This window comes from Delphinus delphis, chromosome 18, assembly GCF_949987515.2.
Source record: "Delphinus delphis chromosome 18, mDelDel1.2, whole genome shotgun sequence".
Taxonomy (NCBI): domain Eukaryota; kingdom Metazoa; phylum Chordata; class Mammalia; order Artiodactyla; family Delphinidae; genus Delphinus; species Delphinus delphis.
In genome coordinates this window covers 20177364-20197465 of record NC_082700.1, presented here as the reverse complement: position 1 = coordinate 20197465, position 20102 = coordinate 20177364, and the positions used below count along the sequence as shown (strand labels likewise).

Genomic DNA, 20102 nt, shown 5'->3' with positions numbered 1-20102 from the left:
ACATCTGAGTTTCCAAGCAGAGAAACACAGGAAAGATCTCCAGCTGTAATTGTTGATTCTGTGGAAAATAGCGTAGAAATTTCTAAAAATGCTTATCTTTGTTCCCGTTATCCTCTCTTCCAAAGGAAGTTCAAATATGGCTCTAGAGTAAGAGGATTACCGTATTAACGTTTTAATTTAGCAGTCCTCGCTATGTGAAATTGTATATTAAGAAATATTTTAAACCACAAATGCCAAATTATTTACTTGCCACCTTTTAATAAACTGGGTTCTCCTTTGCAGAGGGAGTATCTCAGGAAACTTTTCTGGAGCTTGAAGAAAGCTGGCCCAGCAGGGCACTGGGAAGGCCCCCTCCTCAAGACCGAGGAGCCCTCCTACCCCCTCCTCAAGACCGAGGAGCCCTCCTGGCCTCTTGCAGCTGAGAGGGGGCAGCGCGAGGGGTGTGAGAGCACAGAAAGACAGCCTGATAGCCCTGGCTTCCCCTTCCACTGCCCCCAGACATCAGGAGAGAGTGTCAGGGCGAGCCCATTGCCCCTATTCTATCTAGCCTGTTATCCTAACCAAGGGCAAGCTAAGAGCCAGCTGGTCCTTCCAGCACCAGGATACAACCTCCACCCTCAGGGCTCTCACTCTCCTTCCCCCTCTGCTGGACCCCCTGAGAGAAAGCTCTCTTCCTTCTGTGCCTTTTTGCAAAGAGCTTTCTTTTCACATCTGGGCAGGGGAGAGAAGACATGGCTCTACATTTTCTTGCTAGAGTATGGTTACCTGGCATCAGGCACCTGGTCACAGTGGTCACAGGGAGGCACCCAGGTTGGAAAGGCTATTTTGACAGCACAGCACCTGCTTTTTCTGAGCCCGTCCGTTAGAGACACCCTTTCCTAATCAGATACCCACCTCCTCACATGGTAGGGTGAGGGAGTAAAAGGTTCCACTGAACTATAACATATGTGTGGAAAAGTGCACAGATTGTAAGTGTACAGCTTCATGAATTTCCACACCTAGAAGCACCCATGTAACCAGTATCTAAGTAAAGTTTCTTTTTATAATGATATTTCTTCCCAAATTGTGAAAGTACTTGGTAGGAATTTTGGAAAATACAGCAAAGTATAATAAAGAAAATAAAATCCACTCACTGTACCTACTCCCCAAAAATGGCTACTGATAACATTTTGGTGTGTTTCCAGTCTAGCTGTCTGTTCTCATCTCTCACACACAAAGACATATGCACACCCACAGATACACACATGGTACCACAGCTTCCGAAGTCTCACACATGTGTGCGAATACACGCAGAAGTTCCAAATACAGATTTGTAGATATTTCACTGCCTGGTGGTTGGCTCCCTCAGCAGAATGGCTGAGAAAGAAAGGGAAACTGAAAAACCATCTGTCTCCTTACTTGATAGCAGGAAAAGGGCTCCTTGTGGAGGGGAAGGTAAATAAATGGCCGACGTATCCTTGATGTGATTCGTAGATTTCATTTATCCGATATTTTCCTGTCTCTCAGTCAACTAGCGTTGATGATGGGAAATTTAAAGATTTCTCAATGCGGACCATTAAGTAGAGTAGAGACCTTTTGGTGAAGAGCAGAGGTGAGGCCTGGGCTCACACTTTTCATGCTCCTCTGTGAAACTGAACCCCTCTTGGCTCCAACTTCACTTTTGCCAGAAGGCCGACTTTTCCTTTTTCTTTTTTAATTAGCTCTCTCACAGATAACCCAGGCAGAATTTAACCACAGAGCTCTTGCTTTAACAAAAGGAAGCTGAATCAAAATGTTGGAAATGGGCCCGGTGGTTTTGTGAGTTACAGCAAAATGATCTTCCCCGTCACTGCTAAGATGGATGCGATGATGCTTCCTTGCGCTGGGCTGGTTGCTTTCGTCCTCGCTGAATCTCCCGCTCACGCTGTCAGAAAGGGAACAGTTGGCACCAGCTTCCCGTTGCTATTGGTGGTACAGCCTGTGTTGCCCATATGCTCTCGAGCTGGCCAACAGCTCAGCATCTTCAGGGGGCTTGATAGGGTCCCTTGTTGTGGAAAAAGTTGTTTCCCTCACAACTGCCTATGCCCCTCTTTTTTAAAAACTATTTTTTATTTTCTTATACACTTGGGATTTGCATTTTTATAAAAGTTTATCAGACTTTTTATATTTGCAAAATGTTTTCTTCGGTCACTCCTTTCTCCTTGTTTGTTGAAAAAACATGTTCACAAACAGTATGAAGTAGCCTGCCTGTTTACCAGAGTTCTTTTATTTCTTCGCAGTCGGAATCAGCTGTCCGCCCTGCCGGCCTGCCTGTGTGGTCTGCCTCTCAAAGTCTTAATTGCAAGTAACAACAAACTTGGATCGCTGCCTGAAGAGATAGGTCAGCTCAAACAGTTAATGGAGTTGGTATGTTACTGATTTCTAAGATGCCCTTTTTGTTTGTTTACTAATTGTAGCCTATCAAGGTAGTCAGAAAGACTTTTTGCTCCAGTGGGTCAAGGAGGGGATCATGTCCTGTGGGAAGGTCTGTATATGATAGAGACATTAAGTGGGGAAAGGAATAATCATGGCTTTGCTGTGACAGAGTTCCTGAAATTTATAGGTTTCCTGTAGTTTACACTTCCTGAAGTTTTCAGGATTTACAGTTCCTGAAGTTTACAGATTATCCTATGGTATTTAGATCACTTTTTTTTCAGATTGCATAAATAAATTTATGATACATTATGGATACACTGGCAAAATAATCTGCAAATAAGTTAGTAGGCCAAACTTTATGAATGTATATAATTAACTTGGAAAGAAGAGAATGCTCTGATTCTCTAAGAATTTTAGGAACCGTTGCTCCAAATTGATGTAACTTTAAAATGTGTCCATATCCTCAGGGAGAAGAAAGAAGAACAAGTTATAGATAGGCAGAGTGGCTTGTAAGTATGTACCTGAGACCGAGATGTCAGCTCCTTCACTACTAATTGAATTACTGACCTTGTTTCTAAAATGGGAAAGAATGAGTTCTTTCTGTACTTCTGTTGAGCTAAAGATATCTTGGGTGAATGAAGAGTCAAGAATGAGCAACTGGTCTAAACAATAATAGTCATAATTTATCCTCCAACAAGCATTCTTCCGTACTGCCCTTGTGTCCAGCACAAAGCTGGATGTTGTGATTACAACCATGAAAAGGACATAATACCTTCCTTCAAGTAGACTCCAATCTAGAACATTGATGGCCAATAACTTTTCTCTTGTGTGTCAGCTCCAGTTAATTTTTTCAGGGCCACCTGGAACACCGGGGTGGTGGCTTGTGAGGCCCAGATAAAGAGTGCTGTGACGCTATGGTCATGTGTCCATCTGGAATTGGCTCTGAAAGTGACAGCCCCCATGTCACATATGTATCCACTTTGATTTTAGGACAGAAGTGAGTAATTTCTGTATAAAGGCAATAGAGCCCTAAACAGAGTACCTTTTTCAGGATGGCAGTATCTGAAACCCATTCCAACTAGCTCACACCAAGAGTTGGGATGAGTCATAAGGAGACAGGGGTCTTCACATCCCTAGCACCATGACATCTGGTCAGGGATCGTGAGTGACTAGAACAAGGTACTGGAAAGTTGTCAAGAAGCACGGAAGCCACTGGTTTTCTTGCTCAGCTTCCTCCATACAATGGAGAGGTCGCCTAGCCCATAGATCCCAAGTTTAAATGTCCCCCCAGATAAAGCACATGGCAGGACCTCCTAGCATGTCTCAGCCTTGGTTTCTGAGTGAGAGAGGCGAGACCTGGTTCCAGCGTCCTCTCCTGACTTGGTCAGTGATGCCCAAGGCACATGGTCACATTGCCTGGACACGGCGGCTCGGCTGCCACCGAGAGGGGTGATTCTGCAAGAAGTCAGATATTAATTTGGGCAGACACCCTCCTCTCCACAGTCTCTATTACAAGAAGTAAGTGCATGGCGTAGGAACTGATTGATTGATTCAGTCTTGGGGTTGGGGAGGGTTTGTACAGGAAGAGACCTTTGAGAGGCGCCTTACATAAGTCCATGTAAGGGACAGAGGAGGCACTCAAGAGAGAAAGGACAGCTTGTGCAAAGGCCCGACAGCCCGGGAGTGCACGGCATGCCTGGGGAGTGTGAAGCAGTGTGACCCCATTGGGGCTGGGTGGAGTGAGGCTGGGCACTGCACCCTCGAGCCCACGGCTTGGATTTAGGCCATCATCACCTCCTTCCCAGAGTGTTCAAGGCCCTGCTGAGTCTGGCCCCTGCATACCTCTCTAGGTTCATCTCTTGTCCCTGGCCCCTTTACCCTCTGAATTCCAGCCTTGTTCATTTTCACTTCTCGACTTGTGAGCACATCGCTCTTTCCACAAGGACTGATTCTTCCTTCTCTTCTTCTCTTGGTCAGTTCTTAGCCAAGGTAGATTTCACTTCCTCCAAAAGCCTTCCCAGATCCTCCAAGCCAGGGTTGGGTGCTCCTAAGGCCAGCACCCTCTACGTATCACTGAATTTTCAGGGAACCACATTTGTCTTCTCACTTGGCGTTCTCCAGGCCAACACCCGCTACACCTTGAAAGCTGATTCAGGACCGGAACTGGGTGTTACTTGCTGTTTTATCCCAGTGCTTGGCACAAGATAGATGCCCTCAAAAATGTTTGCTGAAGGCTGCTGTCAAATCGTGGACAGTGGACCAAGAAGGTGGCTTGGGACCGATTGTGAGGACTCCCAAGGGCCGTGCCAGTGAGTGGCGACTCTGTCTTTCAATCCAAGTTAACTCAGAAGGTTCCATTTTAACTGATTCTGGAAAACAAAAATATAGCAAATAACACTTCAGATGAAACTGATCGTTATTTGCTTTTTAAAAAAATGCTTCTTTCAGGAGTGTGATAAACCCCCAAATCCGGGTTTGCTAGAATTTGGATTAGGTCTTGCAAACACTGTATGAGTACAGCGTTGGTGTTTTTCCACTTTCGGGCTCCTGCGGAGTGGATGTGTGGCACGTCGGTGAAGTCAGCCTTTGGCAGCCGTAAGGTGTTTCTGTCCCACTGCACCCTGGGCTTAAGCTGACAGCGTGCCACCCATGGGCTGTGCTGCTACAGAGCAGCTCATCTGCTAATAGGTGGTGCACGTGCTGAGCCCTGCAGCCAGCCCCACACGGGGCAGGGCTTTCCTCAAATTCTCCTGTCAGCTGCTGGTGGCAGGCGGCAGAGGTAGAAGAGCACTGTCTCTAGGCTCGGGGCACATGAGCTGCTGGGTGGCTGTAAGGGATGCCCTGGGCTTTTCTTAGGCCCCCATCTGGAGCTCAGCTCTAGGGAAGCTGCTTTGCCTCCCAGTTCCAACACTGCCATCAGCCTGTCCTGTGTCTTTTCTCCACCAGCAAAGCTCTTGCACACTTGAATCCTAGAATGTTAAAGCCACAGTGGTTTTAAAAGACGTCTAGTCCGGGACTCCCCTGGCGGTCCAGTGGTTAAGACTTCGCCTTCCAACGCAGGGGGTGTAGGTTCGATCTCTGGTCGGGGAGCTAAGATCCCACATGCCTTGGGGCCAAAAAAACAAAACATAAAACAGAAGCACTATTGTAACAAATTCAGTAAAGACAAAAAAAAAATGTTCTGCATCAAAAAAAAAACCAGTCTTTAAAAAACAAAAAGGATGTCTAGTCCAAGCTCTCAACATCTTACAAAAGAAGAAACCCAAGGCAGAGAGACAGTGAGCGATGCCCAGAGGGTCGGTCACCCTGGTGTAGCTGATTTACAACCCAAGCAGAAACACCCTCACCCAGCACTGTCCCTCACCCAGCACATGATGCAGACAGCAAATGTCATTAAAAAAAATTTTTTTTGATGTATTTTTTTAACATCTTTATTGGAGTACAATTGCTTTACAATGGTGTGTTAGTTTCTGCTGTAGAATGAAGTGAATCAGCTATACATGTACATACATCCGCAAATCTCTTCCCTCTTGGAGTATAGTTGATTCACAATGTTGTGTACTTTCTGCTGTACAGCATAGTGAATCAGTTATACATACACATATATATATATATACCCCCATTCTTTTTTAGATTCTTTTCCCAAATAGGTCATTACAGAGTATTGAATAGAGGTCCCTGTGCTATATAGTAAGTCCTTATTAGTTATCTATTTTATATATAGTAATGTGTATATGTCAATCCCAATCTCCCAATTTATCCCTCCCCCTCTTTCCCCGCCTGGTAACCTTAAGTTTGTTTTCTACATCTGTGACTCTGTTTCTGTTTTGTAAATACATTTATTTGTACCGTTGTTTTTGAGATTCCACATATAAGCGATATCATATGATATTTGTCCTTCTGCAAATGTCATTTTACAGGTACTAGTAGCCACATTAAAAAAAAAACAGAAGCAAATGAAATTCATTTTAGTAATATATTTTAGTTTACCCTAGATAGCTAAAATATTATTTCAACATCTCTACAATATAAAGTTAATGAGATATTTTGTAGTCTTTCTTTCCTACTAAGTTTTTGAGGTCTTCCACTGACACAGCACAGATTGGACTAGCCACATTTCTCCTGCTTAGTAGCCACGTGTGGCTGGTGGCCACCCTACCAGACAGGGCAGCTCTATAGCTTGTGTTCTTCCTGCTCTATGGGCAAGTGTGACCTTCACAAAAAGCATTTATTTGTGAAGTTGGTGAATATTTAATAACTTGCCATTATTTAACCGCAAGGGGTGACTGGCCTTGCTTAAGGTCACAGACTGAAAAAGATTAGTTTCCATCCATTCTTATTTATTTTTCATATCTTTTTGCTTAAAATAGTATTGATACTACAGGTAACCATGTCAGATGATTTTTAGCTATCAATTGGAAAAAAAATTCCCTGGAGAGCCTGAAGTAATTCTAGAATTGCGTAGGAGTCTCCTGTTTTGTAGTTACATAGTAACCAACTTGTTAAAAACATTTGGGTGCTCCCCAAGCACTCAGAGTACCTTCAGTCACGTAGCGCTGATAAAATCTCTCAGCTTATTATTAGGCTCTGAGCCCTGTTGAACTATTTTGGTAGAAATATTTGAGAAATTTTCACATCAGACTCAAAGAGTATCCTAAACTGAGTTGTAAACTCTCTTCTCGTCCAAGTATGAGCGAATGTTCCAGAGTCATCATTCGCTGAAAAAACAAAAACCAAAGCACCGTGGCCATCTGCAAGAAGGGTGCCCTCTCTAATTTTTGAGAGGAGTTGGATTTGGAAAACAGTATCTTACTTTCTTGAATATATCACAATTATCTAAGAATCTTAAAACATAAAGCATTGCCATTTAGTGATTGTGATTGCACAAAGAATATGGACAACCAGTTTTTCCTCCTTCCATGAAGACTTTCATTAAGTAACACTTCTGAGACGTCTTTTCTTGAGTCCACAGGAGAGGCGAGGATATATTTCCACATTGTTTCGGGTGCCGGAGAACTTAGGGGAACCTAAGCTCTGTGGAGCTGCCCCTCAAGGGTCATTTCTGATGAGAATGATCTAGAACTTTCTGACCTCCTCAGCTACTTTGAATTACTTCTGTACCGCTTGTCTCCTTAGAGCTGTAGCTGTGTGTCTGTGTTGCTTGGTAAGTCTTTGTATCTGCATGTTCTTTCTATCCAGGAAAGAGATAAAGCACTGGCATTTACTGAGCACCTACTGTATGCCAGACACTCTGCTGAGTACTTGACATGTGTTCTATCATCCGACCTTGACAATAACCCAGCAAGGTGGATATCCTGTCTACCTTGCACAGACAAGTGTGGGTTTCAGGATTACTTACCCAAAGGGCGTGGGGCCATGACGTGGTAGAGCTGGAGTGAAAACCGTGTTAGTCTGTTGAAAGCCCAAGGCCTTTCTGCAGTACAATGCAGCTGTGCTCACTGGGTCCTCACCTAGATCGTTAAGCCTCTCGTGGAGAGGAGCCATGACTTCTTTCTGTGTAGTTGCCCTATTTCAACTTGCAGTGCTTTTCCCATTCAAGTTGGGGCAGGCCGGGAGATTGTTACAGAAGTAGGGTGTGGTACAAATGGACCGTGTCTGTCTGAGAGTTCCCTCACTGAAGAACCTCAAGCTAGGCACCAGGGTCAGCAGACTTCTCTCGGGTTGACGAAACCTCATTTTACTCATAAAGACAGTGTCAGCATCCTAGAAGCATGTTTTTTGTGTTTTTTACTTGTCGAATCATACCCGAAGGATAAGGTGTGTTAAATATTTGGTAAGAAATACTGTATGAATGCCACGTTATAATTAACAGATGGCTCTGAAGAAGACAGGCACACTAAGGAAGAACACAATAAGTTTGAGAACCTTCTATGGGGGATTTGCCAAAGGTCTTAGAAGTTTGCTCACCAGTTCTCTGTACGTGCTGACACACTGGGGTCCATCTCTGCTTTGGTTTTTCTCAATTCTGCCCTCTCCCAACTCATGCCGTGTGTGAAAATTGTGTCTTCCGGCTCTAACCTTCATATAAGAGAACATAATATCACTGTTTCAGAAACCTGCTTTTACAACCCCAAACTCACTGGGCCTGACTCAGGTAGGAACTGACTGGAAGGTGCATTTCCTGGCCCTGACTAGACATGCTACTTTTTTTTTTTCTCTTTTTTGTGAAATGTTTGGTTGTGTGGAGAGTTGGAATTCAGGGATTGATGATAGACACAGAATGTATTGAGGAACTTCTGAGGAAAATCTCTCCTTCGTTTTTTTTTTATGTGTCGCATTCCAGTCTCTGAGGTAGGTGTAATAGAGACATGAATTCATGTCTGATGTAATCGTAGGTCCATTCATAGTCTCTGGAGATGCCTCCTAACTTCTCTGGTTTCTGTGAGGGAATTGGAAACTCATGGCCTGTGCAGGGTCCTTTCTGTTGCTTCTCTCTCTGCGTTTCTTATGAAGAGCAGTGGGGGTGAGGTATGTGTTTGCTGGGTATGTGGAAGGATGTGAGGTAGAGTTTTATACTAGAAGTAGACTCTCAGTAAGTGTTGAGAGGTAATAATTTATCATATCAGAGGTTGCTTGAAAAAGTTTTGAGTTTAAATGAACATACTGATTTGTCTTAAAATTGAAGTTCTCACTACAGACATTTAGGTTTTTGATTGCTGAAAAATCAAAATTGACATTACTCCTAAGTGAGTTAAGTATCTATCTTTCAAACAAAATCTCTTCATTATTTTTGATATGGTAGATGGATTTTCCTGATGATGGGAGGAAATTGGAATTATTTATAATCTCACCTTTTCTTTTTACCTGGGAACAGAGAGGTTAAGATATTTACCTAAAGTTACACTGAGTCATACAAAAGACATTTCCATACAAAAGACATTTCCAAAAGTCATACAAAAATGGACATGGTCACATGATGGGAGGCCAGTATTTATAGCTTATATTTCCTGTTAGAACGTTTGCATTTTCTTCAATTAAATAAAGAGGTAGATTTTAAAAAATAAATTTATTTTATTTTGGGCTGCATTGGGTCTTGTTGCTGCACGTGGGCTTTCTCTAGCTGCGGCGAGCGGGGGCTACTCTTCGTTGTGGTGCGTGGGCTTCTCATTGTGGTGGCTTCTCTTGTTGCAGAGCACGGGCTCTAGGCGCACGGGCTCAGTAGTTGTGGCACGGGGGCTCAGTAGTTGTGGCTTGTGGGCTCTAGAGCACAGGCTCAGGAGTTGTGGCGCACGGGCTTAGTTGCTCCACAGCATGTGGGATCTTCTTGGACCAGGGCTCGAACCCGTGTCCCCTGCATTGGCAGGCAGATTCTTAACCACTGTGCCACCAGGGAAGCCCAAGAGGTAGATTTTAAAATATGACTTAAGCTGTAGTATAACCACGCTAAGTTTCTGAAAACCCAAGAGTCGGGGGAAGGTAGCTCATGAGAATACCATGTGCAGATCTGCCGCTTAGCCTGGTCTTGCTGGAAACCTTCTGTAACCAAGATCATCTTGACGCAGTAGTTATGTTGGCTTTCATTAGAAGTCACGACTTAAGAAAGCATGTCTAGTCTTTTAAAAAATATATTCTGAAAGTGGACATTTCCTAGTTTAATGATCCTTGAACCTACGCTGTTGTTTTAAATCCTTGTCATTTTTGCATTCTGAAGGTAAGGTAGCAATTAGCAGTCAGTCAGCTAAAATGTATTTATCTCCAGCATGCATTTAACCCTTCTAGAGACCTTTTTAGTTGCCCAGAAGAGTTGTGATGAAATGAGAATCTTAACTTCTAAAGTTTTTCTTTTGGTTGCTTAAAAGCATCTTGATTAAACCAGTGGAAAATAAGTGTATTTTAAGTCATAGCTAAAATTCTCTATTTTGTTTTTTTTTATCTAAATGACAAAATTAGACTGGCTGGTTCATAAAACTTAAGTTTGAGTATTTATGTGATTATATAATGCATAATGATTAGATTCATTTCTGTATCAAACAATAGAATTGGGCCTACCTGTATATTTATAACTTTATAATGCTGAATATATGGTAATTTGATTTCACTGTAGTTTGGAATAATTATTTTCCAAGACATAGCTTAGGGCTAATAGACCATTCAGAAGGGATTCATTTGACTATTCTAAGAAGTTACTGGATCTGGAACTCATAGCTTGATAAATTCTCAGTATTGCAGAAATATGGGGCACTAATGTTGTTTATTTTTTAAATTTATTTTCCTAAATCATATCTTTTTAAAATGAACTCCCCCCCCCAAAAAAAAAGCCATTATTTCTTTTAGACTAAATGTGGACAGACATGTTACAGAGAGCCAGGCTATTCTAGGAATGTTGCTTTTACACTTTTTAACCTGAAATACGTTATCTGAAAACATCTAGACTATTTTCCTCTCTGTCCTCCTCCTCATTCCCAACTAATTAAGACATAATTACCTATGGGGTTTTATTTTTGTGATGAAATTCATAACCTCTTTAAAACTTGGCAAGGTTCAATAGCTGGGAGGGCATTGAGTTTGCACAGTTTTCTGCAACATTGATCATACAAGAGTGAAAAGTCTTTATCTTGCTTTTTCCCTCATTATTTTGGCAGGACAGGAAGTAACGGACAGCAGTGCAGAGTACTATTAAAATAATTTGACCTTCGCCATATACCCTTCAAAATGTGAATGGACAATTGGACTTTATGTTTCTAATTGTCTACAGATGTCCTGTCTTGTAAGTTAGAAGGAAAAACTTGTTTTATCATTATGTGAAGTTCTTTAAAAAAAATAAATTAGGAAAGCATTTTCCCTGCAGGTAAATAAGTGTTTAAATATAGCTGAGGGGAGTCTATTTTCTTTGATAAGGCCATTTAGAAATATATGTTGGAAAAATTACCTTATATTTATGGAAACAGCATACTCTTAATTTCATGGCTAGCTGGGGTTAATCAACAACGTGCAAGATGAGTGTAGTACACAGGAAAAAAATAGAATAAAGATGCATTTCATCTCAGGAGATTTCATGGTGAGACTATGCTGCCTAAATATATCTGTTCTCTTTTAGCTTTCCTCTCCCACCTCTCTTTTTTTAAGAGAAATGTTTTTTTTTAATTATGTCCTTAAAACTTCTGAAAATCATCAGTTTCACATTGAAAAATACGTGATTCCCGTAATCTGCAAAAGGGTCTTTCTCATGCTATCACTCACAGACTTATAAAACATTTTAGGTGTCAACATAAATTCTCCTTAGAGGTGGAAAATAATTCTCACTAATTCTTCTCCCATGACCTCCCCTCCTCTCAGCCGTCACCAACATGACTGTGCCGGGTCCTGAGTCCAATAAAATGATTTAATTTCCTATATTTCTAGGGCTTACCTGTGTACCATTTGTGTGAGGACTCTTAGATTTTAAAATGGTACCTCTTGCATATTGGTAACTTGGTGGAAGCAAAGAAAGATAAAACTTTCATTGAAAGGGTTTGGTTGTTGACTTTTGTGGCTGATGAAATGCCATAGTAACTGGGAAAAGGTGGCATTTTACTTTTCAGTTCTCATATATGGAAGTATATTCAGACAGGCAGAGTAATTTACTGATTCGGTGAGGGGCTAAGAGTGACTGAACAAATCTCTGGACCTCCTAATTATCTAATTACCTCCTTAGACATTTATGTCTCTGCAGATGCGCTTGTCGGTTTTTTTTTTAACATTAGGGATGTCTTTCATAAAATTTTGTGTGACTTTTCTGGGCCAGAAGCAGTGCAGCAGTAGCCAGCTTGCGGGTGATGCCGTTGAACACCTAATGTCCTTAACCTGTCATGCGCCAGCCCCCTGCCCCACCCCCAAGTCAGACAGCTGAGTATGGAACAGTGTGGCGGGCTGATTCCAATGCGTACACCCAGGCTTTACAGATCACAGCTTCGTTTCCTTTAATAGGAGCGGTGTTATTCCTCTTCATCAAGTGATATCCATTTAGCGCCTTCATGACCTTGACAGATTGGCAAGTCACCTGAGGAATATATAAATGAGATGAGGTTAGAGGGCAGTGATCCACTGTGTTCTGTACAGCCTTGCTGTTACACGGAGCACAGAGGTTTCAAGGAACTGGTCAATGGTGAGTTCTCATCCGAGTGAATATGAAACCAATTTCTGAAACAAGGCTTTGCTGCTTTCTAAGAGGATGAGTGAAGGGGAGTTTTTGCAGGTTCATCAGTGATGTGGGATGTTTAAGGACTTGATCTCATTGGGATCATTTGTGGCCCAAATATATTTGTGGTTCTGTGACACCAAGCAAGACCTGCAAGAAATTTGGTGTGGATGTTGGAGCCTCTTGGGCTCCCAGCCAGAGACAGCATAAACTGTACATTATGGAACATCAACATAAATGGATTTCAGAAGTCTTATCCAATATTTATTGATCCCTTACTTTATTTATTTTTTAAAATTTATTTTATTTATTTATTTTTGGCTGCGTTGGGTCGTTGCTGTGCGCGGGCTTTCTCTGGTTGCGGCGAGCGGGGGCTACTCTTGGTTGCAGTGTGCAGACTTCTCATTGCGGTGGCTTCTCTTGTTGCAGAGCATGGGCTCCAGGCACGCGGGCTTCAGAAATTGTGGCACGCGGGTTTAGTAGTTGTGGCGCACGGGCTCTAGAGCGCAGGCTCAGTAGTTGTGGTGCACGGGTTTAGTTGCTCCGCGGCATGTGGGATCTTCCCAGACCAGGGCTCGAACCCGTGTCCCCTGCATTGGCAGGCGGATTCTTAACCACTGCACCACCAGGGAAGCCCCTGATCCCTTACTTTATACCTGGCATTCTGCTCAGCACAGGAGGCAGAGTGACTAAGACACAGTCTCTTCCATCTAGGAGCTCACAGGCTCACAGGAGAAGGCAAACATTTGAGCAGATTTGAGTTTGGGACTTTATCCTGAGGAGCCGTTGCAGGTGTTTGAGCTGGTGAATGATAGAGTGAAATTCACACTCTGTAAATCTTCACTCTGTGAAGGATGGAACCGAGGAGGAGATTGACGCCTGGAAACAGCCGTAAGATCATTATAGTGTCTAGCTGAGAGATACTGCTGCTCTGGACTAACGGAGTAGCTGGGGTAAGGGAGGTGGAGAGCAGGACCAGAACTACTAGGGACAAGAGGAAGAGTGGAGTTAGGGGAGGTAATAATGATACAGAAGATTAAAAATGTCATGGCCACCATTTTGCATGTGTCAAGAGGTGGTTCCCATCAATGATTACTAAGAGAGTATTACTTTTCCAAAGCAAAGAAGACACAGTCCGCATACCCCACAGTCTTGCTTGTAAAATGTTTGTAAAGGTGTTCAGGTCCAAAGTTTCCAGCCTTCTGCTAAGAACTCCATTTTAAATAAATAAGGCATCCAAACAGTGCAGTAATATATATAGGTATACACTGTAAACTATGGGCATTTTGTAAGGTAAGGTAGTGGGTGAACGGTCGGCTGGAAATCTGTTCCAAGTGTTAACCCTGGTACTTGCAAGCCTTGGACAATTGACTGAACTTTCCTGAGCCTCGGTGTTCTAATCTGTGAATATTAGGCCAGTAATATTACCTCATGGCTTTGTTGTGAGAAATAAGACTGAAGCATGTGAGAACAGCAGCCCTCGAGGCTGGCAGAGTAGCTACCGAAGGCTACTAACATGCTTCTTTTCTCCGTTTTCTCTCAGAGGATGTTTTAAACGTTGCACTTTCTTTCTTCTTCTCTGTGCTAATAAGCCTCACTTGACCTCGGACCCAGAGACCAATATACAAATGTCCCTGTGTAGTTGTCCTAATATTTAAATTCCGTAAGGGGATTTCACATGAGATGCTTGATCTCCCGGCAAAAGGTTTACTGTTTCTCTCGTTGTTTTCAATGCAGGACGTCAGCTGCAATGAGATCACAGCCTTGCCTCAGCAGATAGGGCAACTGAAATCCCTACGAGAACTGAATGTCAGAAGAAATTACCTTAAAGTTCTACCACAAGGTAAAAAAAGAAAGAGGAAAAATGAATCGATCAAACAGGAGGCTTTTATTATTTTTTGTTTACCTTTGTGAAGAAGGTAGCTCTAGTCATGTTTGTGTGTGCCTATTAATATTAATTATAATTTGAATTTCATGTGCTGATAACAGAAGAGTTATATTCAAGTTGTAATTTTAGTCAGGGGTTCAGTAACAAAATCATACTCCTGTATAAAGCTGTGTGTGTGTGTATGTGTGTGTATTAAGTTTGTTCAGGCTTTCATAACAAAGTACCACAGACTTGAGTGGTTTAAACAACAGAAATGTATTTTCCCGCAGTCTGGAGGCTGGAAGTCTGAGATCAGGGTGTTGGTCAGTTTGGTTTTTCCTGAGCCCTCTCTCCTTGGCTTGTAGATGGCCGTCTTCTCCCTGCATCTTCCCTCTGTGTCTGTGTCCTAATCTCTTCTTCTTGTAAGGACACCCATCATACTGGATTAGGGCCCACACGAATGACCCCATTTTAACTCATTTACCCTTTAAAAACCCCGTCTCCAAATACAGTCACATTCTGAGGTACTGTGGGTCAGGGCTCCAACATATGAATTTGGGGGGCACACAGTTTAGCTCCTAACAGGAGGCAACATGAATTGCTTTTGGTATGGATGGACGTGGATGTCCTGGAACATCCAGTCAGTAGTTAGTTGCTGCACTTGGTCCTGCAGACCCAGAAGTCAGGGTTTGGGGCTTTGGGGATCTGGGAGCCCTGACCGGGAACCCTGAGTGTCTCGAGTCCGTGCTTCAGGCGAGGGCATGCCTCGCCACTGGTTGTTTTGATGAATTTCTTGAAGCCTGGAGCAAGGATGGCTCCAGAGCCTCAGCATTGAGACTCGGCACGAACACTGAGCCCCTCACACAGCCCCACCCAGGAGCCAGACACGGGCAAACCCTTCCCTGCAGCTCTGGGCTTCCATAGTGTGCGCCTCTGATATGTTGCGTTGAAGTTAAAATAAAAAGATACTCGATAAAAAAAATTGTCAGGGACTTCCCTGGCCGTCCAGTGGTTAAGACTCCGTGTTTACACTGCAAGAGACATGGGTTCGATCCCTGGTTGGGGAACTAAGATCCCGCATGCAGCACAGCCAAAAAAAAAATTGTCAGTCAACTGTACTTCAGTAAAACAAAAATAAATTAAAAGTAAAAAACATATATTTACTCAGGGCTTCCCTGGTGGCGCAGTGGTTGAGAGTCCGCCTGCCGATGCAGGGGACACAGGTTCGTGCCCCGGTCCGGGAAGATCCCACATGCCGCGGTGCAGCTGGGCCCGTGAGCCATGGCCACTGAGCCTGCGCATCCGGAGCCTGTGCTCCGCAACGGGAGAGGCCACAACAGTGAGAGGCCCGCGTACAGCAAAAAAAAAAAAAAAAAAAAAAAAGATATATTTATTCAGAAATGTTATACCATTAAGAACGGTGATAAGTAGCCTTGTAGATCATGCTGGATCTGAATTTCACATTTTGGGATCCTCGTTTGGACCTGCTCAGGAATGAGTTGATGAGCAGCAGGACACTGTATGCTTTCTCCAAAACATCCTCTGATTCTCAGAGATCACATTGGTTTCTATCATTTTCATTTAAGCACATTAGGATGCCTGATAAGCTAAAGGGTATATTTGGGAACAGTCCGCATTTGGTTAGTCTGACTCTAATGCAGCTATTTGAGAGCTGCCTGATTTTTATTATTCTGTTCCTGCTTCATGATCTTTGGCTTGAAGTGCTTCATTATCCAAGGCAAGAAAATGGAGCTCAAGAAAGGGAAAGAACTTTATAACATGTAATGTGCTCTATAGATGGGAGTTTTAAGTGTTATCTGCCGTCTTCACCTTTCTCATGCTGGCTAGTATTTAAAGAAGAAGAGTTAGAAACTATCTCGGCCTAAAGATTTATTACTTTATTACTTGAGATGACTTGGTATAAAAACATTGATTTTTCATTTTGTCATTGTGCGGTTCCAGTTCTGAATGGATGAAATTGTTTTTCTTGGTTTGAGCAAGTATAAAGAGAAAACTCTTACTAACAGCAAATTTATAATCATATAGCCTTTCATAACATTAAAGAAAACTTTCATCTAAATTTAAGCTCTTAGGTTAATTATTGAGAAGTCATCACAAGTTATTGAACTCTTGTTTTCAAAAGAAAAAATTAATTTAATCATTTAAGTGTTTCCTGTAATGGTTTAGAAACATGTGGGAAGAAAGTGCATCTGTAAAATCAAGATATTTGTTTCTCTCACCACTCGTTGCTCGCTTAACTTAAAAACACTCCTTCTCCTAAAAAGATCACGTACAAATTTCTATACTTTTCATAATTATGTTTTCTCAGGCTTAATATTTTAATATACACTCGGAGCTAAAACGTCAGTTCACTGGAAAACCTTCTTTTAAAAAAAATAATTTCCTGGATATCAGGTTTCTTTTTGCTTTACTCTGGAGAACTCTGTTAACAAAAGAGCATTGATAATGCTCTCAGGCAGTGAATTTAAAGACTTTTCATATTTACTCACTTGTTTTTCCTCTTTAGTACCCCTCCTCATACGCTTTCAGTTTGAGGAGGGGGGAAAAGTTTGTGGCCTAATTGCTCACATCAATCTTGTGGTGGTTATACTACAACTAATGCAACAGGGAGACTCTATTTTGTTCTTTCTGGCACCAGAATGGACAGAACATTAAAGTAGTCATTCATTGCCCCTCTTTGCAATGGAGAAAGAGGAGCGGGATTCGTTTTTCTTTTTAGTTTTTCTCTTACCCCTTTTTTCCTGCTCTGTCTCTGGCTTTTTCTGAGCTGGAGTTATCATTTTCTCCTTCGTTTCCTTGTTGTGAAAATGTCAGATTCTAGCTTTCCTAAACTAAGATGGTAATTGTGTCCCCCACAGGCACTAAAAGGAATTGTCATTATAAAAACCATTTCTTACTTTATTTAACTGTAAGTCGCCTTCCTTCCACTCCTGCTGTGTCTTCCAAGCACTTAGCTCTCTAGTCTTGCTTAAAAGTCTTCATTTTAAGTGGCAAATTGCTGAAAAGCAATCACCCCTGATTTGCCAGCCTAACTTGAGGGAGTCAAGTTAGCCATCAGAGAGATGGATTCATATTACTGGAAGTTCTAGCAAGGAGATACTCTTTTTACATACAGTACCCCTAATTCTCAGCCCTGTTTTCAAAACGAACCATTAACTGGAAAGATCTTACTTTCCCTTTCCCTTTGACTTCCTTGATTCCATGCCATCCTCTGGCTTCACCTCCTCTCTTCACCTCCCACTGCTCTCCATGTGCTTCTTCAAGGCAACCAGGACGAGTGAGACCTGAGGCGAATCACTTATCCCGCTACTGGTGGGAGAGCTGAGTTTGAGCAGAGAATTACTTGGGGCAATTTAAAAAGTACACATGCAATTTGAATCAGAATTCAAAAATTCTAGTTTGAAAATTCCAATTCAGAAAGACACATGCACCCCAATGTTCATAGCAGCACTGTTTACGATAGCGAAGACATGGAAGCAACCTAAATGTCCATCAATAGATGAATGGATAAAGAAGATGTAATGTGTGTACACACACACACACACACACACACACACACACACACACACACACACACAGTGGAATACTACTGAGCCATAAATAAGAATGAAATAATGCCGTTTGCAGCAACGTGGATGGACCTAGAGATTATCATACCAAGTGAAGTCAGTCAGACAGAGAATGACCAATAATATATGATATCACTTAGGTGTGGAATCTTAAAAAATGATACAGATGAACTTATTTACAAAACAGAAACAGACTCAGATATAGAAAACAAATTTATGCTTACCAAAGGGGAAAGTGGGGGAGGGATTAATTAGGAGTTTGGGACTAGCAGATACACACTATTATATATAAAATAGAAAAACAATAAAGACCTGGCAGGGAACTATATTCAATATCTTATAATAAACTGTAATGGAAAAGAATCTGAAAAAGAATATATATACACATATATATGTATAACTGAATCACTTTGCTGTACACCTGAAACTAACACAACATTGTAAATCAACTATGCTTCAATAAAAAAGATTTAAAAAGACACATCCTGAGTTTCTGTTACACAGCCGCCTGCCTGTCATGGACCTGAGTTTGGGAGCTGCTGAGCTGATGCTCCTGTGTCTTTGTCCTTGCATTTCAATCTCATGACTCTTTTCTCTAATACAAAGTAGTTCACTAAGGTATGAAAGAAGGAAAGTCCCTTCTACACCCAGAGCGAGTTGAATTTGCAGAGACTGGTTGCTAAGTGAACCTTTGTTGGGGGAACATGAAGTAGTGTAGCTGAGTAACGTGAAAACCCTCCAGCAGTGCAGGGGGAGCGGAGGGATAGCATGAATTCTTTCTCCAGGTCACTGCTTTCTGTTCCTCTTCTTCCTATAGTCCCTGCCCTTCATCTGCTTGGGAATTCCTTGAGTATTTGAAAGCACCGTGTATCCTCCCTTACCAGGTTTCATAACAAACGTGAGGCCCGTTCTGAAATGAACCCTCCGTAGCCTCTCACGTGGAGATCTTGGTGGTTTGCTCCGTGTCACCCTACTCTGGCATTGCTCAGCGTCTTTGCTCTATGGAATATATTTGACTTCGTTTCTTGCAGCTGCCAATGTCGGTTGGAATACTTGAAATTACTGAGTGTTTGCTATGCCACTGGGTGGGGATTTTAAGCTAAATATAATGTTCTGTCTTGTTTGTGGAGCTACAGAAGACTTTTTTAAAGCAGTAGAATAAAGCCTAATCAAATCAGGATTACAGGGTCTGTTGCAAAGTTCCAAATTTGATAGCATTTCTTTTTTAAAGTGGAGTTAAACAATCAAGAACATATTTCTAGTAATTCGTTCTGAGATTCTGCCAGCCCACATACACGGAATGCATAAGAATATGTTGTAATTAACATATTATTCATAAGCTAGCAAGCTGTTTGAAAACAGTTTGAAGTTAAAACATAAGCATATCTTGTGTGGTGTGGCTTATGTGATTGTTTCACTGGAAAAAAAGCCTTTTTAAACAATAGGTGTTATATATGTCAAGTGTTTCCAGCTCGTATCAGAAATAACAACAAATTAAAAATTGTTGGGCCCCCGATGAAAGCTTTCCTCTCCTCTTTAGTAAAGTATTATATATACATAACTTATATTCCTAACACACAACTTGGTTTTAATTATGCTAAATGATATATTTCCAGATAAGCAGAAAATTTTTGAATGTGTTTAGCCATTTAATCTTGTTGCTTTCTGAGTTTTTTTTTTCTTTCTTTCTTTCTTTTTTTTTTTTTTTTTCCCCTGTTCTTTTAGAACTAGTAGATCTTCCCTTGGTAAAGTTTGACTTTTCCTGCAATAAAGTGCTCGTGATTCCCATTTGTTTTAGAGAGATGAAGCAGCTGCAAGTATTACTGCTTGAGAATAACCCTTTGCAGTCTCCTCCAGCACAGGTGAGGGGTCTCACAGCGAAGCTGTTGCCGGGGGGATAGGCTATCAATAGCATCTAAGCAACTCTCAGCAGAACTGGTTTGTTGATATTTTGCAGAATTAATGTATGGATACGATCATAAACAGTCACAATCTCTTAAAAAATGAAACCTCGTGTGAATCTGACCGCAGTATGTTGTCTTCTGTGACATCAAAATTGTTTACCACCATTTGCCTCACTGTCTGGTCACCGCAATCCCAGAATTATGATGTT

At 41.9% G+C, this 20102-nt stretch overlaps 1 protein-coding gene across 5 annotated transcripts in view; it reads left to right on the top strand.

Annotated features, from left to right (window-relative positions):
• The window catches only part of LRCH1 (leucine rich repeats and calponin homology domain containing 1), a 190300-nt gene that overhangs the window by 109774 nt on the left and 60424 nt on the right, over window positions 1-20102 (top strand). For all 5 annotated transcript variants that reach the window (XM_059996247.1, XM_059996246.1, XM_059996250.1 and 2 more), the window contains exons 3-5: window positions 2259-2385; window positions 14270-14375; window positions 19715-19851. In XM_059996247.1, the coding sequence (XP_059852230.1) occupies window positions 2259-2385; window positions 14270-14375; window positions 19715-19851 (370 nt within the window). The remainder of the gene's footprint in view (window positions 1-2258; window positions 2386-14269; window positions 14376-19714; window positions 19852-20102) is intronic.